At 46.4% G+C, this 25602-nt stretch overlaps 1 protein-coding gene across 3 annotated transcripts in view; it reads left to right on the forward strand.

The window, feature by feature from the left end:
* The first annotated feature begins 7411 nt into the window (after positions 1–7411).
* LOC144791046 (disintegrin and metalloproteinase domain-containing protein 9-like) overlaps positions 7412–25602 on the forward strand; it is a 1785694-nt gene continuing 1767503 nt past the window's right edge. For all 3 annotated transcript variants that reach the window (XR_013602283.1, XM_078665681.1, XM_078665682.1), the window contains exon 1: positions 7412–7564. Coding sequence is in view for 2 of the 3 variants with exons in the window: in XM_078665681.1 (XP_078521807.1) it covers positions 7480–7564 (85 nt within the window). In the remaining variant the exon portion in view is untranslated. The remainder of the gene's footprint in view (positions 7565–25602) is intronic.

Consider the following 25602-nt stretch of genomic DNA (forward strand, 5'->3'; position numbering starts at 1 on the left):
ATACTCGTGACAGAGGACGAGGCTCGAGAGGCCCTGAACTGTATCCCCGTGCCCACGCTAACTGACGAGGCGGCAAAAAACCTCGACGCCGCTCTCACCACTGCTGAAGTGCAGTTGGCTATAAACGCACTCCACTCGGGCAGGGCTTTGGGCCCAAATGGGCTACCCATTGAATGGTTTAAAGTGATGTCGGAGTCCCTGAGTGCCCCCCTTCTTCAGATGTTCGATGAGAGTAGAGGGAAGGGAGTGTTGCCCCCAGATCAGCGGATGGCAACCATAGTGGCCATTCCGAAACCGGGTAAACCACCCAACGAAGTTACGTCATATAGGCCTATCTCACTCCTGAATCCTGAAGTGAAAATTCTAGCGAAACTATTAGCAAACAGGCTCATGCCGTGCCTAACCCAGCTGATCCATCCGGACCAGTCTGGATTTATGCCGCACCGGAGCACGGCATTGAATCTTAGAAGAGTGCAGGGAGTAATGGCCAGAACCCCACTACTGCGGGAACCGGCGGCAATACTGTCCTTAGATGCCAAAATGGCATTCGATATGGTGGAATGGAACTACTTGTTCGCAGTGCTTACCCGCATGGGATTTGGGCCCACCTTTATCGCATGGATCAAACTATTGTATAAAGGCCCAGTGGCACGGGTGGTGGCCAATGGACACATATCACGGGAGATCAATTTGGCGCGTGGGACGAGGCAGGGCTGCCCGCTCTCGCCCCTCCTTTTCGCATTGGTCCTAGAACCACTGGCGGTTACTATTCGAGGGAGGCCACTATTGAAAGGGATTAAATGGGAGGAGAGTTGGGAAGACAGGGTGTCACTGTACGCGGAAGACATGTTGATTTACCTTACTGACCTGGAAAATAGCCTTCCGAACCTCCTCACGTTGTGCAATTCACACGGGCGCTTGTCCGGTTACACTATCAATTGGTCGAAATCAACACTCTATGAGCTTAGGGGACCGCTCCCAGCCCTCCCGGAGACTTGTCCTCTGGCGATGGCGGGCGCCTCCTTTAAATATTTAGGAATACATGTCACCAGAGAGTCCGCAGACTTCATCACTCTTAATCTACAGCCCCCTCTTGTGCGGCTGCGCAGCGACGTACAACACTGGAAGGAGCTTCCGTTAACATTGCTCGGCCGAGCAGCATTATTTAAAATGATGGCACTGCCTCGTTTTTTATATATACTCGAGAATACCCCAATGCTTGTGCCCATCAGCTTCTTCCAGAAGGTAACGGCGCTGTTTTCGACTCTGTTGTGGGGAAATCGCCCAGCGCGGATAGCCCACGCAAAGCTCAACAGGGGCTGGTTCGATGGCGGGATAGCACTGCCTAATATACAACTGTATTACTGGGCGGCTCAACTGAAGATTATCAATCAGTGGATGCACGCCCCACAAAATGACCCGGCATTCAAGGCAGACAGGATACAACTAGGAACCCACACTCTACTGGCACCACTGTATCACAAAGGAGTAGCAGCAAAATTGATAGGGCCTACTAAACATACCGTGCAGATATGGTACAAATCACACACTAAACTACGTTGGGAAGGGATCATTACGAAACTTACTCCACTGTGGGACTCCAGAGTGCTGGGGCACCTGAGGCAAACGAAGGGCTTTACCCAATGGGATATCATCTGGATTTCTACGGTGGGAGACATGTGGTCCGGGGGGGGGGGGTACTTTCATTTGCGTCCCTTCAGGACCAATATGAATTGGGTGACAATGAACTCTTCAGATACATTCAAATTAGGCATGCCCTCCTAGCGGTGATCCCTCATAACTCTACACCGCCAGAATCCTCCCCACTCGAAGACCGCTTACTTACAGACTTTATGCAAGAGAAAGCGACATCATTGACCTACCGCAAGCTACTCAATAACATGTCTGATCCCTTGGAGAAACTGAAAGAGAAATGGGTGGAGGAAGTCGGCGATTTTGACGACTCTGAATGGAGCGCTGCTATTGCCTCACCACGGGAGGCTGGAATATCAGCTAGGTTCCGCCTGGTACAGTTGAAAATCCTACACAGGATATACTACTCGAGAACCACTCTACATAAGTTACTGAGGGCGGATCACCCATATTGTTTGAGGGGATGCGGGGAGGAGGGTACTTTCATCCACACACTCTGGAACTGCACTAGCATTGTAAGTTATTGGCAGCGAGTGCTCCGCACCATCGCACAAACACTTAACACCTCACTAACACTAGACCCACGGGTGTGCCTGCTCAATGTGTGGGGGCCATCTGATTTGACTCTTTACAGGAAGTTATGGGTCACGATAGGCCTCATGACAGCCAAGCGGGATATCGCACAGAAATGGGGGTCGGCTGAGCTCCCCACCCTGGCGCAATGGAGCAGAAATATGGACATGCTCATGCTTACGGCAAGGGCAGTATACCAATCGAGAACTAGTCTGCGTAAATGGAATGGTATCTGGCTGCCCTGGAATACCTACCGAGGGGACATTTGTGATCCTTTGCCGGAGGACGACCTCGATAGTTCAGAAGGGGAGGAGGACCTTGAGTGATGATCTGAGGTTGTAATTAAGGCTGGGCATGGTGGATACTGACTTTTTCTGATGCAATAAGAACAGCAGGGGAGGGAGTCCGGGAGGAAGGGTTTTGGCTTTTGTTGACTGATGGGAGGGACACACTCTGGAGTGGCGTCTTGAGTGCAATGTAAGATGCGAGTATTGTAAGAAACAAATGAGTCATGTTTTCAGTTTTTTATAAGTTGGAAGTAAAATACAAAATGCAAGATTTCAGCACACACTCGACTACTACCACCGTATGATTCACACACAATACCTAATCATTGTTTTGCTGCATGCCTGAGAAGGGTGGAATATATAATAGACGAATGTAAATGCGTTATTTTTGCTATGCCGGCCTCCGGGATGTAGGCACATACGTAAATGATTGGTTGGTGTGGACAATATGTGTTCTTGCAACAATAAAAGAATTAAAAAAAAAAAAAACAAAGTGGTACAAAAGGGGGTTGTGATGGACGGAGCATCTGAATCAATCAAACACTCACACCCAGTCAAAAGATCTGGGTTTAATCCATCACCGTTCTTTAGCCCACTCTGCCACCCCAGTTCAGACATGGCTATATGCAAATCAGTCTGACCCTGTGCCTCATGGGAACAGTCCAGCCCGAACTGCCAAGCCATGTCTTCCCTGGACCGGACACAAGCTTCCGAGGACCGGTTTCTGGCATTCCAGCCGTCTTCAGCCCGGCTTGCTTGAATCCAGTGGCAAAGTGAGCAAGGGACTCACGTCTGAGCATACCCTGCCACACTTATGGCGGCCAAAAGCGGTACAAAAGGGGGTGGTGATGGACGGAGCATCTGAATCAATCAAACACTCACACTAGGCAAAACAAAGCCCTGCTGCAGCTCTGGGAACCTCAATAATATAAAAGGTCAGTAAAAAATAATCGTCACAAAGAGCAGCACTGTGCATTTGTTTAGAGGTATATTTATTTATTTTGTCGCCCTTTGACCAAATATTTACCTCTAATGAAATTATTACCGGCGTTGAGTTATATCTTGCATCTAATGAGTGGGAGTGGTGTAAATTGGTAACCACTTCTGCAGCCAACAAGAATGTTACCAGATTTTGAGTCTGTAAAGGAGAAGGAATATTGGTGGAAGCTACAGTCAAAGGCGTCCTCACTTCGCAAAGCAATCTATGGGTTATTAGAAATCCTGGTAACAGGAATACATTATGAAAAAATGAAACTTGAAAGAAAAAAGATATTGAGTGCTGGCTTTAATTAATTACAAGTGTCAAACATAAGCCAGTGGAAAGTTATTCATAAATACCTTGAAAGCCTATAAATGCTACACATGAGCAAACTGAAAACCTGGCAGCTATGAACATGTCAGTAAGAAACCAGAGCACCCACCCCCTACCTAAACAACTTACTGAAACTACAGCAAATTAGTTAACTGGCTGGTGAGATGTAGTTTCTCTGGCAGGGAGAGAGACACAGCAAAGTAATCACAGGGCTCTCTCATGTGGCACTAAACAACATCCTGTTGCTTCCTCCAGTGGCGATTGCTCCGACCAACTGCCATCACCAGTCAACCTGGTGTACTCAATATCAATATCGCACAATACTCATAGTGTGGCTGAGATCTTCTGAGCAGCTGGGAAGCCTGCCTGCCCTCTGTTGATGAGCACTGCAGTCACACAATTTGTGTCCTGTTAGTGTCCTTCAATTTCTAGTGCTTTACAGTAGTTTTAAGATTATAGTTTTTCGTTGCTCAGTGGGGAATAATTTCAAATATTTGTATTTTTCCCTCTTCTTCATTGCTTAATTTTGCTCGCGAGAAAGGGTCACTCATAGTCGTTGAAATGTCACTCATAATTACACTGAAGCTATGAAAATGTCACAGATAGCAATCTGAAACCTTGGCAGTTATGGTCAGTAAATTTAATACATGTGCTTTTTATCGTTCCTTTACATGATTGTGCGTTTATTTCCAGTTCATCGAAGTTTGTCTGCTGTTTTCGCTGTTTCCCCTAGTGTACTCGTTCCTAGGCTCTCTCTAGCTTTCTCTCGCCCTTCCCCCTCCAAACTACCCCTCACTCTTAGATAAGAGGAATGCTTGTTAACGAGGTGAGGCGATACTGGGCTGAAGTAAATGAGTTCAGTCACTGACTTCCCCAATTACAAGGAGCCACGAGTTATTGGGTCCAAAATCGGGGAAATAATGCTGGATATGGAATTACCAAGTTCAATTTTACATGTGTGCGATTCGAGGCCTTGTGCCTACACATTCAACAGAAAGACATTTGTTTTTACCATTTGCATTTCTGCACCCAGTCAAGCTGGAATCTGGAGAACAATATCCCATCTAACATGAAATGGGCCCCTTAGTCTTCCTGAGAGCAGGAGCAAAATATCTTATCAAGATCACAGCATGTTATTCAGTACATGTTGTTTATGATTCAAGAAACCTCAATGGTTTTTTTCGCATCTAAAGGTGAAGGTGTTCAGCCTAGCTGTGAATAAATGTTGCTTGCTCATCCTGCCTCGGTTTGTCCTTTATCGGCTATTGAGCGGATGATAGTTTCTCTGGATTTAAAAACAATATTTGAAAAAACCTGTTTTGGTGGGCACCACTCAGCTCTAGTAGAATTCCCTGCCACTTGGATGTGTTGGGCGAAAATAATTGATGCAGTTTTGCAGATCTGTAACTGAAGGAGTCTCAACTGACTTTCTTACCTGTTCTATCACAGTTTTTTTACCTATTTCACCTGCCTTCCACCTCTCTTATAAACCATTGTCTGCCTCTTTCGCACCAGTCTTATTTCAGGTCCATACCTCTCACCTTTCCTCCTTCGTGCCTCTCCCCCAGGTGTTTTAGCTAACCTGTGTCTTCTTATCACTAGTTTCTCTTTTTCTTTCTCTCTCACTATAAACGACATAACCTGTCTGTCACTTTATTACCACACTCTCAATTGTCTCCTTCTTTAATCTGGTCTTTCTCACCTGTCTACCACCCCACCCTTTCAGCGGTCTTTATAACCTCTCTTTATCGCACCTCTCTCACATCTGTCTCTCCTCTTCCTGTCTCTCTTCAGCACCTGCCTCTATGTAGATCGAAAACTCTCATACTGTCATCCCATATCGCCACTTTTCCTCTCTCTCTGATTCTTGACTGTCTCTGTCACCTGTCTATGTTCATATCACCTATCTCTGTCACCTGCCTCATTCTTTTTCAAGTCTATATTTCACTGACACTGTCGCCCTTCTCTTATATATTTAATCCATCTCTCTATCACACCCCTATCTTTCAGTATCTCAACTGTCTCTCTTTAGTGTCCTCTTCATGCTCTTCCGTCTGTAATTTTCCCCTCATAGTTTTTCTCTTTTACCCATTTCTCCCCCACTGCTGTACTTCTTATTTCTTGCTCCCTTCACACGCTCAGGGACGTGGAGGAGTGACAGAGACTACCTTTTAGTAGGATTGGTTCCACTTTCAGAAATAAATCATTGCTTTGCAAGTGTGTAGCTTAGCTAACAACCGGCTACTGTTTAGAGCTTTCATGACTTTACTTTCAAATGATGTAGGTGAGAGGTACAGAAAGTAAACAAGGCTCATTAGAGCTTTGTATCATTCCTGTTTCTGACCCCACCCTTACTCTGCTGAGACCAGGGGGCCACCGTTGCACCCATAAATGATGCCCATGACAAAATCTTGAAAGTTCAAGAACACTTCTGCGGGAAATTCTATGTCAAGGGAGTTCAAGAACACTTCTGCGGGAAATTCTATGTCAAGGGATTTGCGCCCAAGTTTCCAAGTACTGTGGGTGGGAGTGTTGAGCTCATGGCTATTTCCTTCAACAACATCACTGTTTTATCATTTAGGCTGAATGCAAGTGAAATAAGGTTGTGTTTCTGGTAGAAAACTGTGGGCAAAGACCGTCAGAACTCTGGGGGGTGGCTACCCATAGAAAAATGACAGTCCCACAGAACTTCTGATGAATACTTATTCTCCGTTCTCCACTGATCTCATCAAGTGCAGATATGTGGAGACCGGAGTACAGTAGAGCCAGATAACAGTTCTTAAGAATGGACAGTCTTTTGAGCTTGCACAAACGAGACACTCCAGGGCTGTGTGGTCGGTATTCATGCCCTTTTGGTGCCCTAACTAAAAATACCATTGCGCAACCTCCTTCGTAGTGTCTGTAAAAGTACAATTTGTCCCGAATTTTTGTCCTGAATTTTGACCTCCCCGTCCTGAATATTTGTCCTGAATTTTGACCCTTTGTCCTGAATTTTTACACTCACTGTCCTCAATTTACAACCATGCCAGTTGGTCACCCTATCTGTGCGTGCCCCAACTGTTCCAACACAGAGATTCATGGGTTGTGAGGGATGATCACGGCAGTTGTAATCCGGTCTCAGCTGGACCCGTGACTGGAGCTGCTCCTACTACAGAATCACACAGCGGCCAGTCCACCCCTAAATATATGATATGTCATTGGCTGAAGTTCTGTGCTTCCTTCCTGTTCTGCAGCGTAATAACCTAGACAACACTTCACTAGAAAACAGTGATTTGTTCTGAGATTAGAACTGTTCCCTAATTATATTTAAATCATTTTTGTACATCCAGCCGAACTTTATAAGTGAGAGGCATATGCGAATGGAGGACACCTTTGTGCCTGCCAGGCTTTACTTAGACCTCACTTCACACGCTGCACCACGACGACACGTTACCAAGCGCCTTACCTGTCCTGCTTAGTGCAGTCAGCCCGCCGGCCTGTAAGACTGAGTGAGGTACACGTGGCTACGTGGCGCACTTTGAGCGGTAGTGACGCATCTGAAAGAACGGTTGAACGTCACCGCACACCCTAAAACACCGTGGGAGAAGCGCTTCCCGTTCCCTGCCAGCCAGACTGACTGAGAGGCGGAGCTCGGTTCTCGGGGGTGGGGCCACTATGCACAGAAATGCCACCACTCCCGTTCTCCGTCCCCTAACTGGCTTCCTGCTAGTGATGACAATCCTCATAAGCGCCTTCAAAGGTAAGATTCGCGCAGAGAACTCAGATGGCTGACTTGGCCGAGGCTGAGTTAAATCCGGAATACTAATACGGATTAGACACAGCGGTCTAAAGCATGCGCAGTGTGATTTTATATTCGACACAATCAGTGTTGGCACTGCATAAAAGTCACACTCCATACAATACCATCATACCTGTGAGTAATGCGGGCGTTTAAGAAGGAGATCCAATTAAAGCGAATAGAAAATGTACACTTTTTGGGAGGGTGAGATTGGTTTAATTGCGGGGACCCAGGTTTAATTGCGGGTGACCCTCAGTAAAGGCTATTTAGTCAGATTGTTTATCAGGTGGGTTAAAGTGAGTCATCCGCCTAAACAGGGTCAGATGACAGGCATGCAATTCCACTTACGAGACATTCAGTAAACCTCCACCCGAGGCAAGCTTCATACAGTACCACCCGTGGAGCCCAGAAAGAATAAGCATACATAGGCGTCCACGTTACTCAAAGGAGGGTGAAAACAGAAGTCACGTACTAGTCAAGGGGCAGGCCTTAAGAAGGAGGGCAACTGGGAGCTATGATGCTGTTGCCAGTCCATTTTCTCACTGTACTGTGGGCAGATCCTGTGTATCTGATTAGCTGTTTTGCAGAATAATGTTTTATGTTCCAGATTTCTTAACCTCTTCGATGCTCATGACGGCTCCCGGCCGTCATGTGCTGATGACGGCCGGGAGCCGTCATGACCACGCCCGTGATTGGAATGTTCAGCACTGCGGCGGAATTCGCGCCGCAGTGATGAGGTTAATATTATTCTGCGACTGCCTCTTTGTGACTGGTTGTGACTCTTGACTTCACTCACTCAAAAAAGACGTTGTAGACTGCTACCATACGAACACTGGCTAATCACACGCAAATCAGACAAAAAACTAATTTCTGACTTGTACAGGATGTTGCAAGCCAAATACACTCATGTCTACAGCTCGGGTAAGGCACGCTGGGAGAGGGAATTGGGGAGGACACTCAGCCATAAGGAATGGGAGGGCATATATTATAGAGCTAGGCACTCTGCATACCACATGGGGTTTACTGATACACTCACCAAGATTGTAACCTACTGGTACTATACTCCTGACGGCTGCACACGATGGATCACTCTAGAGAGGCGACATGCTGGCAGGGCTGTGGTCAGGTAGGCACACTGGTGTATTTGCTTTGGGATTGCACTCATCTTCAGGGATACTGGAAGCAAATACTGGTGGAGGTGGATGCGCATTTTTACACGGAGATCCTGCGATTCCCCTCGTACGTACCGTTAGGTCTGCCAAACCCAGTAACATACCCGCTACGCTCCCGCAAAGGTCGCTTGACTGCTATTGCACTGGGCTCCGCTATGCAGAATATACTCACCCAGTGGCGCACTGCACATGTCCCTACATTCCAGGGCTGGCTTCACCGTTTGTGGTTTGTGTTGGGTATGGAGAAGCTTTCACTGACTATGACAGGGGAGGGAGCTAGGTACGCAGAGCTGTGGCAACCCTTTTTGTCTCTGTTAGCTTCGGAATTCCGAGAGGTCACCTGTCCTCGTTACCTACGCTTATTATGCGTCTCTGATATGGAACGGCCGACGACGGGCTAGTGGGTGAGCGCTCTTGGATGAGTTAAATGGTGGACTTGGAACACAGAGGGAGGGCGAGGAGGAGAGGGTTGGGGTGGGAGTTTTTTTTTTTTATTTAGCTGTGTTTTTTCTTTATTTTAATGTTGATTGTTTGCACGTGCAGGATGCTCTTCAGCATGCCTCATCCCGCAGCTTGGAATGGTCTTGTCCGTTCCTTTCGAGCTTTGGACTCTGCTACACAACGAGGGAGGGGGGCTATGTTGGCAAATGGCTTTTGTGTATGAGCTATCATCTTTCAATAAAAAGATTTAATACTAAAAAGAGACGTTGTAACTAACCTCTGTGACATGCGATCCTACAACCACTCTCAGCTTTCCAGTACCGCTCCACAAGAAATCAGTGCCTAATAAGAGCAGTAGTCTACAGCCTAATTTTTTTTCAATATTTCCTTTATTAACCTTTTTTGGGCATTACAGCCAGTTACATAACAGCAAAAGCAGTATAAGCATACTTATCATTACTCTTTCGTGACACTTATGCAGCCAACACAGCAGTCCCGTGTAATTGGGAAAATATTGTTCATTTCAATCAAGACACGAGTCCTGGCACTGCTGTACTCAGACCAACTATTCGAAATGGCAGCGTTTAAACCTGGTAAGTGCCACATTTGTATGACGGGCATCCCCAATAGTCAATTCAAATATAGTTTGTATGCATATGCTCAATAGTGATATCATGATATTACATAAGAAATTGCCTCGTTTTAAATAATGGTCTTCATGAATATTTAAATGGGAGGTGTGGCATTTGCCAGACACACCTGCAACGGTTACCATGTATATTTAGGTATATCTTTAGGTCTATTAGAAGAGGATAACATACCTCAGGTTGTTCATTCCAGTATGTAAGGTATGCCAACCAGGCTTTCTTCATAGGATTTTCTTTCTATCCCATATAATGCGGGCAACTTTTTTCGGCAACAATAAAGCAATAGAAGTCAACCAGCGGACTGCAAGTAGGATATAAACAGTGCACGCTAAAAGGTCTATCTACCTTGGGAGAGGGAGCTATGTTAACATAGCTATATTTACACCAGTAATAGAGACTAGTGTCTCAAAGACGTCACACCAGTATTTAGTGATCTTCGGACTGTCTCATGGCAGGTTCTTAAAATGAGACTGAGGCCAAAGCATCTTGGACAATTAACATTATATGAAAGGTTAATCTTGTTAACTTTAAGAGTACTACTGTATGTCTGTTGTAGGATGTTCTAATGTATGAAACCTAGTCTGTCATTTGGAGGCAGTGACCCAGTTGGGTTGCAACAGTATTTCCATTGTTTGTTGTCATACCTAACATAAATTCCCATTTAGTTGTAGCGCTTGGTTGTGTTACTGGGACCTCAGTCTGAATGGCCATTGACCGCGTGCAGACTACTGACAGACAATATGCTAGCTCGAGGGCAGTGTCATAAGCAGCGATAATGCATTACATAAAGAGGGTTTCCAGGAAAGAAAGGGTAATGAGTCTTCCATATTACTCAAAGCCTAAGGTATGTGTCGATGTCCAGCAGAGTGATCTTTGTTTCAGCAGTATTAGTGTATAGTATTCGAGAAATGGCCCACACCAAACAGGTCCCCCATTTTTTCCCCACTCCCCTCCCCCGTTCTGTATTCTGATTAATGGTGAATGCTCTGCTGTATGTTGGTATACAGAAGAATGGCAGAGGTCTGTTGCCTAAATTCTAAATTACTTGGGCTGCATGGTATGCTTTGGTGCTCACTTGACACATACTGTGAGAGCACTCATCGATGACCACAATAGCATCTCCTTTAACAGCATCCACGGGACTCTACTGTTCCAATAACAGCAACCAAAGGAAGGGTATTACAAGGGCTGCTTAATGAAATAGTTTTTAGAGAGCCACAAACAACATTGGGAGCTAGCCCACCAATGGACCCAATGCTAAATAGTAGGTAGTAAACTTTGGATTTAACCTTATAGTACAGATCTCACCAGTAAACTACTAAATGTAAGATCTTCTCCTCCAATGTGTCTATCAACTTGCCATCTTACAGTATAATGATGACGCAGTCCTAGACAGTGCAAGTGCTGTGTGCTACATTGAGGGATACTGTAATAAAAACAGTTGAGAATGAATATTTAAAAGACCAAAAGTGGTCATTTTTTGTCAGAAATAAAAGAAGCCTTAGACACGGTGTTTGAGTGTCTCTTGTTGTCAAATGTATTACCGCTTCTGGATATTTGGGACTATAGTTTAAGGAAAAGGGAGACTCTGTCAGCATTTGACCTCCTATAATTAGATTTAAATTTTGGCTTGCATCAGTTGTCCAAGGAACTTTAAGGTCGATCTTTATATTTCATTTTGAGAGGTATCAAAGTTAAATTGATGCTTGCTGGTCTTCATGTTAATAAGACCAGTCCAAGCAAGTTATCAAGATATCTTGACCTTGCGCACTATTGTATTTTTAAGTTAATGTTTGGCTTTCCTAATGCAACAGTCCAAGCCCAAATTGGGCTGGAATTCGGGCGTGCAAAGAAAGCATGGGTTCTCGAAGTTCTTTTTTCCTTAAATTATTTGATTCAGGATCCGAGCTGTGCACCTCAGTACTTTAACATTTATGTAGTTGAGATATCATAATTAAGAGTCTTCAAGAAATCTATGGTAAGCTGTTTTGAATGGGCAAGCACAGCCTCTTGAAATGTAGCTTGCATTAGACACAAAGTCCTCATATGAATCTTTTCATGAAATAATAATTGACAGAGGGAAATCAAAATTAGTTGAAGAGGATTGCTTGGAATCTGCAGGGAAAATTATGCTTTGTTTATTTATTTTTTGGTTTGTTTTGCTCTCTTACAGACCAGGTGAAAAAATGGTACACATATGTTTCCAACCACATTTCAGTGAAAGGCAAATTAATAAGGCTGAGTTTTTGCTAATTTCTCTCGGCTGGTATGCAGGTCTTTTGTCCAGCACAATGCTACACTGGTGATGTCACCTCTTGCCCCACATAGTAGGATGAGACTTCTGGGTATTCTGGGTATTCCAGACAGTTTTGAAAAAAAAGCATGAGTAGAGGGGTATAGGCGATACTCCCATTAAAGTAAAGTAAAACAGAAAAGAAGGAAACACTGACCATTAAAAAAACAAAAACATAAATCAGGTTGTGGCTTGCCCTCATATTAGCCACACAAAGGTACTATGCCGCTCTTCAAAACTATAGAGATAAGAGCATAATGAAAAATGTCACAGCAGTCCTTTTTCCTGGCAGAGTATCCACAGATCCAGAAGCATACTCAAGAGTTGGTGTCTGAGGTCCAATATGTAAACCCAGTTCTGCTTTAGAAGTGGGTGAGAAGCTTCTAGAGGTTTCCCTTTGAAGTGTACAGGTGTCCCGCCTCCCCTACCATGGCTCCAGACTAACTACAGGAAACATGCAGCCCTTTGCATGGAGGCAGGACACAGCCTATTCAATTTTAAGTAAGGCTGTACTCAGCTCCTCCCTCTCATCCTGTCAGTGATGGCGCCATCCGGGTACACCTAAGCTCTCTATCGTGTGTGGCTGTCTAGGAGGAATACATAAACCCCAGCTCTCACCTACATCCAGTCATTAGATCCAGAGATAGACTGCAGGAACTAAATGGCCAAGGCAGAAAAAGCTAGCTTTCTAAAAGTGGCATATTCAAAATCGTAATTTGAAATCTGAGTTCTCCATAAGTTAGTATTTTTTATTTCAATTCCAAAGACTCTAAACATGACCTGGCTACCTGTTCTCATTTGGAAATTTACAACTCGTTAATTGTAAAAAGGTAACACCAATGTTATCCTATGCGAGAGGTAGGCTGTGCAGTAGTGAAAAATGAATGTATGAAATTTTCATTACCAGGACATGTAAAACTTAAAAGCACATGTCCTACTTTTTAAATACATGGCACCCTGCCCTCTGGGCTTTCCAAGGCCTACCCTAGGGGTAACTTACATGTAGTAAAAAGGATAGAGGCCAAAGGTTGAATTCCTTTATAAGGTCATGGAACTCCAGGGGTACTTTATTCCTTTTATCACATAGCAACACCAACACCCATTCCACAAAATGCTCAAATCATTGGTGTGTTGCTCTTTCATATGAAAGAAATAAAATGTTTTTAAACGTTAAGAATAAAATTAGAATTTCTGGTGCAAATTTAAACACTCTAAAAAAGCATGTAGTTTGTTGCAAAATTATATTAGAATCAGTTTAATATGTCAGATTTAAAAAAAAGTTTTAGCTCATAATGTGTTGAAACATGCAGAGCATTTCTATCTTTCCTATAATTACCTAAAGCATGTAAAAATAAACATTGTGCCATAAATATCTCCCTTCTAATCATCACTGTTCATCTGGAAAACCAGAGCAGAAAAAGAAAAAGCCACGTTTTATTTTAATTTTGGAAACTGCAGCTTTAAGTATGGTCTGTGACCAGCCTTTCCCCTTGGCTCTTGGAGCGTCATTGTGACATTAGAACTCAACTGTAATATGTTATCACATTTCAACATTAGAAACACGCTTTTATACAGGGATTTCAGACTCTCATGTATTATACTAGTGTAATAATCACACCACTGTTGGTACTATTATGATGAGTGTCTACAGTGGGTCTCAATTTTCCTTCATGCCATTCAAGCACCACGTACAATTTGCATCATTATGTCAAGAATGCTTAGAACACGTTATGAATAACCAACCGTCTGATTGTTCAGTTTTCCCCCATTTAACCGTAGGCACATGTATATATTTCCACCATCACTCCAGACCCACACACCAACATCATGTCACCTGCAGAAAGCAACTCTTTATCATGCTGCCCCATTACTCACAGGCCTTGAGAAAACTATTCACCCCCTCGTATGGCAAATCAGATTTAATCAGGACAAACTATTTTAGGGCCTACTGGCCAAGTCTGGTGAGTAAGCTGGAGCTGACAAAGAAAGGTGTTGTATTCATTCAGAAAGTGAATGAGCAATAAAGACGCCTTTAAATCTTGATATTATCTTGTCACATTTGCTGTGGGCTAAAATAAAGAGGTCAAATGTCAGAATATGTCTTCTAACAAATTGCTATTTGTTTTATCCTAGAGATTGGAATTCACTTTTTTTTTCTCTGACTGAAAGGTTAGATGTAGTATGAACAAAGGAGAGAGTGTAGGGATTTAATCCACCTTAGTGGACGGAAGAATACTCCTGGTCCCCTGGGTTAGGTATCTAAATTAACAAAAAGAAGGAGTACCACCAGAAAAAATGCTCAGCAGAGCGATTTCGGCACGGGCACACGAGGGACTCCATAGGTATAATGCCATGCTAGGCCTGCGAGAACTAATATGTTTTCAACCACAGGCCTCTCCTCCCTCCTAATCCCGTGCTGCCCTATGACTCTTCACTAGGAGTCTTTTTATTGTTAGGATAACCACCACCGGGTTATACCTTTGTTGTTTTTTCTGCCTAGTGTCACGATTTGGTTACCTAGGAACAAAGGAATGACGGCACGGCAGGGTGTTAGTGTACCCTGACCACCCATTTCTTTGCTTTGGTCCTGAAGAATAACCGGTAACTCCCAATACGGTTTGAAACATGTAGACCCACCACATATAATCCAGATACACTTGGTCATAATTAAACCTATTACTGTATCTACACATAGATTTTAATATTGTCCAGTAGTCTTAAAGAATAAAGTTTTTTCCAAAATAAGTCATACCAGGACAATTTTTAACACACCCACTCTTTTCTCTACATTCATCACTCACATACCAGCTCCACTGTATTTCAGGTGTTGTAGCACACCTTGATGGCACTCGGCCATCGAGGTGGCCCCGATGATGAAGCATGTCACGGACCAGGTCGGTGAGTGAGGGGTTACTAAAAAACAAAGAAGGACTCTCTTCTTTTTGAAACCGAATCATCCCGCCGAAATCGCTCTGCTGAGCATTTTTTCTGGTGGTACTCCTTCTTTTTGTTAATTGAAAGGTTAGATGGCCTGATTCATGAAAACCGAATTCTGCGAATTCTAAATTGTGATTGACAGCGAATCGCAATTTAGAATTCCCAGACCGGCATTCATCAAAATCTGCAAGAAAATAAAGCGATTCGCACGCGGCCGCAAAAAGCGATAGCGAATTTCAAAAATCGCTGGAAAATCGCTATTTCCGTCAAAATCCGTGTAGGAATTGCGATATCGCTATTAGCGAGTTCGCTAAATGCGATCTCGCTAATAGCGAGATCGCTAAAACGGGAAGTTGCATTTCGAGCACAGTGATGACATCACAACCAGGAAGCAGGCAGTTCCCACCCCCATACAGAACAGTGAGGCAGATCTCGAGGCTGCATCTCACAGAGCTCCTTCCAGAACACCTCCAAACTTTCAAATCCTCACTTTTGTGACTGCAGCAATGGCAGAGGATGCAGCACCAGGGCACAGTGACACCGGGCGCAAACGGAAGCTCAAATTTAGTGAGCAGGAGCTGGAGCACCTGATAGAGGGAGTGGTAGAAAACTACCCAAAACTATTTGGAAAGGACTCCAGGAGGGTGCCTGAAGCGGAGAAACGCCGACTGTGGCTGGGGATCGGCGCAAAAGTCAACGCTGTGGGCGTGACACACAGGTCGCTCGAGGAGCTAAAAAAGAGGTGGTACGACCTCCGAGGTCGTGCCAAGGAGAGGGTGGCAGAGAGGCTGGGCGAGACCCTGGCTACTGGAGGTGGAGATCCTACAGTCCCTCCCAACACCCCCTTGGAGGACCGTGTGGAGGACACACTTGAGCCAGAGGCGTGTATAGGGGTCATCACTCTGGACTCATCCCGACCCACCCAAGACAGCCAAGGTAAGTGGCATGCGACTGCGACCCTGTCCCCTGACAATGGCCATGACCCTATAACCTCCCATAATCAACCCAAGTCATGCAATCCATGCACATTAGGTCATGCCCAAAAGCATTGTGGGACATGTAGTCTGCCCACAATGTACAAAAACCCCAATGCAGCCAGACATGTCCCAAAGTACGCAATGCCACAGCCAATCAGGGAATGTCAGCCAGCATGCATGTAGCAACTACACGTGTGACAGATACATGCAATTAATCTAGGACCACTTCCCCTCACAGGTGGCGCTGACAACAACAGCAGCGATAGCGACAGGCTGCACATAGACGAGGCACCAGAGGATGCAGAGGAGGTACCAACAGCCACACATCCTGCACCATCAGGCGCTGCACCGATCCCTGCTGCCAGACCAGCACCATCTGCGCCAGCACCATCAGGCGCTGCACCAATCCCTGCTGCCAGACCAGCACCATCTGCGCCAGCACCATCAGGCTCTGCACCATTGTCAACCGCAACACCACCACCAGCGGGACCCTCAACATCTGGTGCTGCTAGTGCGGAGACAGTGCGCACACCCACTGAGGCCAGGCAGCACAGCAGGCATGGCAGGGTTCGCCAGCAGAGCACAGCACGCAGCGGCAGGAGGGGGATGGCTGTGCGCGTGCCAGGGCAGAGCATAGAGCGCCGGATGCTGAGCATCCATCAACTGCAGGCACGACGCCAAGGGGCAATGCAACTCCAGCTCCACAACATTGGCCGCAATGTCGCAAATGTGTCGGACAGGATAGAGCGGATGACAACTGCTATGGAGGCGAACACTGCGGCCATCATCTCGCAGCGCAACACCGCCCGCCGCCGCCACCGCCAGCTACTTACGCGGCTATCTGCCTACACGCGCTCGAACTATGTCATTGGTAATGCCACCTCCCAGCTCTCACGTCGGTGCCTAGCTATGCAGCTGCAGCTGGTGCAATGCTGCGAGGATGTGGCGCGAGTCTTGAAGCAGGCGCACTGCGGGTTCACGTGCCGTCCCAGAGGATGAGCCTGAAAGGCGATTGGGTGCCGCGCGCCGGAGGCGCACTTGACTTTACTGTCCATTGGCAGGGACATGCTGATGATAGAAGCATGTCCTGTGTATGATTTAGAGGAGTATGGCGCAATACTGCTCACATGTTAAGAATTGCAAAAAGTCATTATTATTGTGCCTTCAACAATAATATTTATTCTAGCATTGTACATCGGCCTCCTGTCATTATTTCCATTGGCATGCATTTGTGAATTGTGGGGTGAGGGGAGTGGGTGCACTAGAAACTGTTCATTGTGATGTGGTTGTGGCGTCTGTGTCCTTCAGCTGGATTGTCCCCTTCCGACTCACTGCCAGAGATCTCTACAGGTATCCGGCACTTGGTAGCAATGTTGTGTAGTATTGCACACACAGCCACAATGCGGCAGTACACATCAGGACTGTAGTACATGGCCCCACCAGTCTTGTGCAGTATGCGGAATCTGCTCTTTAGTAGCCCAAATGTCCTCTCAATGCAATTTCTTGTGCGTATGTGTGCTACATTGTAACGCCGTTGCTGTGGTGTAGCAGGGTTGAGGTATGGGGTGAGGAGGTATTCACGGAGGGCGTAGCCACTGTCACCTGCATGAGTGGAGCAGAGGGTGAGTGCCTGTGCAGCGCAGCTACTTCATCACAGTGTAACATTGTGGGCCAAGTGTACTTACCAAGTAGGTGTCCTTCACCAAAGTCTCCCCTGGCCAGTCGTGTGTCGAGGCCGCTGTGCCGGAATATGAAGGAGTCATGTGTGCTCCCCGGGTACTGTGCCACTATGTCCGTGATGTATGTCTTAGCATTGCACACCATCTGGATGTTGAGGGAGTGGTAGGACTTGCGGTTGCGGTACATGTACTCCGTTTCAGCTGGTGGGCAGATGGCAATGTGGGTACAGTCAATGCATCCTATCACATGTGGGAAATGCGCAACATTGTAGAATTGATGCTTGGTCTCATCCAACTCCTGTTGGCTGGTGGGAAATTTGATGTGGTGGTGTAGCTGGGTCAGCATTGCATTTAGGAAACTCCTCAGGCAGCGGGACATGGTGGGCTGGGATATCCCCCCTGCAACAGCAACTATCCCCTGGAAGCTCCCGGAGGCCAGAAGGTGCAGGCTGCACAATACCTGGACATGTGTGGGCACGGCATTGGTCCGCCTTGTTGGGTGCTGCATCAGGGGGTCAAGGTCCTGTATTAGCTTGATGATCATTGCCCCATTCAGGCGGTACTTTGCGTATATTTGCTCTCTGGTTTGGCCCAGCAGGGTGACCCGCTGGCGGAATATCCTCTCCTGGATCCTACGTCTCCTCCGTGCTGCTCGCTGTAGCCTTCGCCGCCTGACCACCATGTAGAGTCCTGGCATTGTGAGACTCCTAATGCTGCTGCTGCATCTCCTTAAGTGTGTTTGGTCAGGCCAGCACCTGTTCCTGATTGGGTAACGGTTTTTCAAAAAAAAAATTCATAGGCTTTGATGGTTGCCACCTGCTTTGGGTTGTCCTTAAAATGCGCCTCGCAATTTGCGATTTACGGGTTTTTCGCAATTAGCGATTTTTCTTGAATAGCGATTGCGATTATATTGCGGTTTCGCAATATTTTTTGCTGTATCCGTGGTTCCTCGCAATTTCCGATTCGCAAATGGGCTACTGCCGGGATTCTGCGAATAATTTTGCGTATTCGTTATTCTGTGTTTGCGAATTCGCTATTTTCTTCATGAATACCGATTTTGACTATTGCGCTCGCATTCGCTTTTTCGCAGCTATTGCGATCGCAATTTCGGTTCATGAATCAGGCCGAGAGTGTTTTATAAAGTGAACTGTCTGATAATCCAGCTGGGCATACAAGATTTAAATCATAAGTAGAACAGAAAAGACCACCCTGTCTAGGGATATAATGGCCCTTACTAGAGGGTCCAAATGATATATCAACTGGGGTGATTAAACCAGAGGCTGACACAGTACATAGCAAACAACAAGGTCAATTCAAGCAGGCTCCACCAAAGATATATTAGGAAAATATATGTTTTTATTTTTCTTATAATTTAGACAACACAACAATTTTTTTAGGGGTGAGAAATATATTATACTTAGATATCACATGATATATTTTAGAGCATAAAAGAGAACAGATCCTGATCTGATAATAAAGTGCAAATAGGGAATTAATATCACTACATTGAGACCTACCCAGTAGCAACCACACTGCGACCACACTTACACATTCACTCAAGTGATTTCTCACTCTATCTCATTCTGTCATTCAACTTTCAATCTTCCATTCATTCTACTAATCCTGGTGTATGCAACACATCAATATTCGGGATGTTGTTTCAGGCAGATGACTTTTACAACGGTTCCAGAAGTTCTTAGGACAAAGAACCGTGTTCCTGAGGACATGCGCCGACGCGCGTTTCGGTGATTGGCCAGTGAGGCCACACCTTCGTCAGGGCTAGGGGCAGTGTACTGGGAGGGACACAGGATTAAAATCGGGACCATCAGTGTGCACCGCGAAACCCCGTTTCCTGTCGGATAGGATGACCCTCACTCTGGATCCTACTCGCTTTCATACGCCAATAGGTGTTTCAAGGTGGGGTTTCTTCTCGATTTTACCCACTGCCTCGGGGAATAACGGGGAGGCAAGATTCCTTAAGGACGATGCTCGTTTCTTTAGGTGGGGTTCCGCTGACAGCACCGGTCAGCCCACTGCCACGAGGACTGCCGGGGCAGAAGGGGTTCCTTCAAGACGGTGCTTGTGTTCTTCAAATGGGGTTCCGCCGACTCGATCGATCGACCTATCCTGGGAGACGAGAATCCCGTCTCCCAGGATAGGTCGATCGATCGAGTCGGCGGAACCCAGGTATCCCTGAACCCAGGCCCCGTTTCGCACTTGTTATGGGCTCATCATCCGGGTACAGCTTGGTTCCAGTGAGTCTCTTTCAATCAATCAATCAGGATTTGTAGAGCAAGGCTGCTTCACCCTTGAGGGTCTCGAGGCGCTGTATAATATAAACTGGCGAGAAAGTGGATTTGCCTCTGAAATGATTTAAAGGGAGTTGGGCCACAGCACATTCCTTGGGTTGTCTGCCCCCGCCAGACAATTCCACCAACATTTTTTTCCTTTACGAGGATATGACAGGGCTTTGCAGTATTGCTCTTGCCAGACCCTGCCACCAGTATAACAAGCTTCTCAACCCTTTCGCGACTGAGGCTCACAGAGAGTGCCCAGGGCATCAGGGACAACATGTATCTCAGTCTCCCACACTTCCAGCAAATGCTCCAGCAAAATCATTTAGTGTGTCCTTCTGGCACAGCCACCCTGTCTGAGGCTGGATCCAACATTTCCTCAGGGTGGACAGTGAGTCCTCCAAATTATCCAGCAGGGATCCACCCTCCCATTTATTTTTACCCTGGTGCAACTTCCACTGGTCCTGGGTTGCGGTTCAGTGAGGACCTGACCTGCAATTTCAGGCCGGAGAGTTCCTATTGCAGCCGGGTCAACACTGATTTGCATATGCTGGGGTACAAACTGAGGTGTCATTATGACTGAAACTAAATGCGTTGGGATGCGGCCTCAAATGATTGTCAGTGGCTGAGATTAATTCAAGAATTCCATTCATCATCTTTTTTTTTAGTGTCCAAGTTTCTCATGCATGGCCGGAGCCCACCGGCTGGCACTTTAATATCCCTCAGATTGCTCGAGGCGTGGGAGAGGGCTGTGACTCTGGTTATGATACAAGCGCAGTATGCTAAACTTCTCCCTGTCTGGTGGCTGCGTCCATTTCAGCACATATAGGGTTTTAGGGATGTCTCCGGATGGGAGAAAGGGAGCTGTCAGAAGGCATGAGATCTGTTTCAGAACATCACCTTCATGTCCCTGGAAGAGTTTGGGAGTGAAATTGGGATAGGCCCGGGCCAATTCCTACAGCACACAGACGTGTAACGCATGACTCGGGAAATGTGGACGTCCTTTCCGGATGAACCTGGATAGTTGCACGTGTTAAAGATGATGTTTGACCTGGGTTTTACCAGGGGGTCTCGTCTCTCAACTGTATGCTGCCCTCAAAAGTAATAGACAGACAGATATCACATCTATGCATGCCAATTGGGATGGGCATCTGGAGTCCCAACTCACGGATGAGGAATGGAGACACACTCGGGCCCAGGTGCTGGAAGTGGCGAGTAAAGCCAGGTTTACATTGACGCAATTTTAGTACTTGCATACGGCGTCCCTGACTCTGCAGCAGCTGCACAGGGTTTACCCTATGCACTCAGCTGAGTGCTTACGATGTGGACTGTCCCTGGCTGCATTTGACCATGTTACGTGTACCTGCAGGGGTGCAGCCCTTTTGGGAGGAAGCAGAGCGGGAAATGCGAAGTGTGCCGATGATGAAGGTTGAGTTGACACGAAGACACAGTTTGTTGGAACTGTTATTATACCCTAAGAGGGGCTGTAGGACACAACACAGATTTGCTCAGCTAGCACTGGTGCTGTCCAGACAACGTATCGCCTTCCACTTGGCCAGCCCAACCCCTCCGATGCAGGTTACATGGAGAGGTCGTTTTTTGGAGTGGGCAGTGGTGAAAGAGTGCAGGCTCCGGAAGGTTGAAAATGCGTACCAGGACCTGGAGAAATGGGGGGTAATGGTGGACTGTCTGGGAGGGAATGCTGACGTGGTAGTTGTCGATTCTGCTCTGAGCTTGCCCGGAGTTATGCCTGATTCTGCCTGTGTGTTAGTTTAGAAAATGGCTGAACCCTAGTGGCTCCGGAGGGGGCTTTAAACCTGTGGCGGAGATTGAGTGATGGAGTTTGGATAACTCTGCCTTACCCTGGGTTCAACGCCAGAATCCTTCTTGACAGGGTAGAAACAACTGCCCTGATCCTCCTCCACCTCTTAGCAGCGTTCAATATCATATCATATCCCACTACACTGTCCAAGAGACTCCGCCCCATCAGGATCCAGGGAGATGCCCTCAAAGGGATCGCATCCTTCCTCAAAGGACGAACCCATAGAATATGCCTTCCACCCTTCACTAAGGAACCCAGGAGCATCATTTGTGGTGTCCCTTAAGGATCATCCCACAGCACCACCCTGTTCAACACTAACATGACATCCCTGGCCAGCATTGTCAGAACACATGGCCTCAACATCATATCCTACACAGACGAGACCCAGCTCTTCCTCTCTCTTTCAGAAGACCCCTCCACCACTAGGACCAACTTCTACAACTGCATGACGAGCTTCGCCGACTGGATGAAGACTAACTGTCTGAAGCTCAACTGATTTTTGGAAACAACACCTCCTGGTGGAACGACACCTGGTGGCCCACCGAATTCAGACCCACACCCACAAATCACGCCTGCAACTTTGTCAACATCCTGGACAGCAAACTCACCATGAAATGCCAGCAATGCATTCTCCTCTGCCTGCTTCCACTCCCTTTGCATGCTCCAAAAGATCTTCAGATGGCCTCCCATCACACCAGGAAAACCATCATTTAAGTCCTAGTCACCATGCGGCTGGGGGTACTGCTACATGCTCTACGTATGAATCACCACCCAACTCCAGAGGAGACTCCAGATAATACAGAATTCAGCTGCAGGCTCATTCTTGACCTCCCCAAATCGGCCCTCATCACTCCCACCTCAGGAACCTCCACTGGCTCCCCATCCAGAAAAGATGCCAATTCAAGATACTCATACACGCCTATGAACCCCCAAAACCAAGTACCTGCTTACATTAACCACCGTCTGAACTTCCAACAACCCTGAAAAAACCAGCACTCTGCCTCCCTCGCTCACCCCCTGAAGCTACAGTGGAGGATGTTCCCTCTCCTACCTCGCTACCAAATATTGGAACGACCTTGCACTCTCCCGGAATTCAGAAAGGGACTTGAGACACAGCTCTTCGACTGATACCAGCAAGAACCTAGCATCTTGATACCCTCACAGTGATTAGCATGCTCCAAAAGTTCTTCAGATGGCCTCCCATCACACCAGGAAAGCCTTCATTTAAGTCCTAGTCACCATGCGGCTGGACAACTGCTACATGCTCTACGTATGAATCACCACCCAACTCCAGAGGAGACTCCAGATAATACAGAATTCAGCTGCCAGACTTATTCTTGACCTCCCCAAATGGGCCCTCATCACCCCCACCTCAGGAACCTCCACTGGCTCCCCATCCAGAAAAGATGCCAATTCAAGATACTCATACACGCCTACGAAGCCTTCCATAACCATGTACCTGCTTACATTAACCACCGTCTGAACTTCCTACAACCCTGAAGACACCAGCACTCTGCCTCCCTCGCTCACCCCCTGAAGCTACAGTGGAGGATGTTCCCTCTCCTACCTCGCTGCCAAATATTGGAACGTCCTTCCACTCTCCCGGAATTCAGAAAGGGACTTGAGACACAGCTCTTCGACTAATCCCAGCAAGAACCTAGCGTCTTGATACCCTCACAGTGATTAGCAGGCTCTACAAATTCAAGATGATTGATTGATTTTGTTAATTCAGTTTCTGGACTTAGCCCTCTCCAGAGACCCTGCACTTTTGAAAGGTACATCTTTGGTATCTATTATAAAGGTGAGGAATCTGCTGTTAGAAGTATCCATGAGAAAAACTAGTTAATTACCTTCAGTAACACTATTTTTTGGTGGATACTCTATTGAACTTCAAATTTGTCGCTGCCCTCTCACCTCCGCATTCTGTACAGTGGTTTCTTTTAACCATCAATTAGAGGTCTGCACACTGCTACTGACATTTCTTTTGAGCTGCACGTCCGAGAGCGTGGAAAGAGTCAAGGAATTAATTGACATTGACGCACATGGATAGTGCTTATATGCTGATCTTAACCATCATATTCTGGGTGGAATAAGGCCAACACGAAGTCGTATGGCGTTCTTAGCTGTGCATGGGAGCTTTGCTGTGAAACTTCCAGATCCAGTCTGGTACCTGGAGAATATTCTAAAGCTGTGAAATCTGCAATTGCGATAGAGGCAGCCACCAGATAGAGCATTATGGAAGGCAAATAACAAATTTGTCTACCCCAGTGCTTAACTTTGTAAAAGTAAAGTACTTTAATAACACAGAATGCACAATGGTACATATGTGAAAGTGAATTATTAGTGGGTGGTAGGCGGTATGGCCTTTGAACCTTCCCGCCCTGGAAGGCAGTTCCTGCTTGGACAAGGTGTGAACACCTCCATCCAGAGCAGGCTTTGTTCCCAGCCTCTGAGAGCGAAGGCTTTTAACCCAGGATGCTAAAAACATGACTAGTGGTGGCAGGCTGGCTGAAACCTGTCTGTAACCCCTAGTCAGTAGGATTTCAGGGGGCACTTCTAAGGTGCCCTCTGAATGCATTTATTAATAAATCTGACACTGCCATCAGTGCATGTTTATTGAGACAAGATGTTTGGTACCAAACATCTTGGGGTACAGTGAAGCCATCATTGAGCTGGAGAACTCGTAATGATGAGTGTCCAGCCCATGTACTCGATATGGCTTTCCTGTTCACTTCCGTCCAAAAATTGACTTTGAGATTGTAGGGTCATATGTGCTCAGGCAGATTTGTCCACACATGGGACACAGTGCACCCTGCCTTTGGTCTGTAAGGCCTGCTGTAGGGGTGGCTTACCTATATCTCATGGAGTGTCTGTAGGCATGGCATACAGAGCTGTGTGTCATGTTGATTCTTCGGTTTGTCTGCACTAAGACACACAGCCTTCAATGGCAGTTTGCATGATCTTGGTGAGGGGTCCCTAGGATGGCATAATTCATGCGGCAGCCGTAGTGGAGCCTCTTCAGTCTCACTGCCCTAGGTACCAGGAGTACCATTTACAAGGGACTTACAGGGGGGGATGAAGTTGTGCCAATTATGAAATAATGATACATTTTTGGGAAAGAGCTCTGGCCCTGAGGAGCTGGTCAGCAGGGACCCACTTTACTTTTTTTTTTTTAAATATCTTTTTATTAAACAAAGAACAACATAGCAAATAAAACATCAGGTGCGCAAATCTTGACAATATGATAGGGGTATTACTGTCAATCGTGCTAATAATCATTACAGTATATATAGTAATTGGGATCACAGGGATTCCAGCGCTGCATCATCTCTCAGTGTCTGCGGGGGCGTACATATTTCGCCCCGGTGTCTATTCCAGGCCCCCCAAATCTTCCCCCATTTCTCGGGACAGCCCTTAGCCACATACACCGCCCTCTCCCGAAACATGCACCAGTCCAGATCCTGAACCCACTTGGCAGGCTGTGGTGATTGGTTGGCTCCCCACAGCTGAGCGATGTTACGTTTCGCCACCATATACGCCAACGTCACCCATTGTTTCTGATAGCCATTTAAATCAGTGGGTTCCACACATTCAATCTACATCTACGGGCTTCCGGTCGAATCACCATCCCCAGTACTTCGCCCATAACATCATGCACTTTCATCCAGTAATTTTGTATCTCGTCACAGTGCCACAAAATATGTATGGACGAGCCCACTTCACCACACCCCCTCCTG

This window comes from Lissotriton helveticus, chromosome 11 (assembly GCF_964261635.1).
Source record: "Lissotriton helveticus chromosome 11, aLisHel1.1, whole genome shotgun sequence".
Lineage (NCBI taxonomy): Eukaryota > Metazoa > Chordata > Amphibia > Caudata > Salamandridae > Lissotriton > Lissotriton helveticus.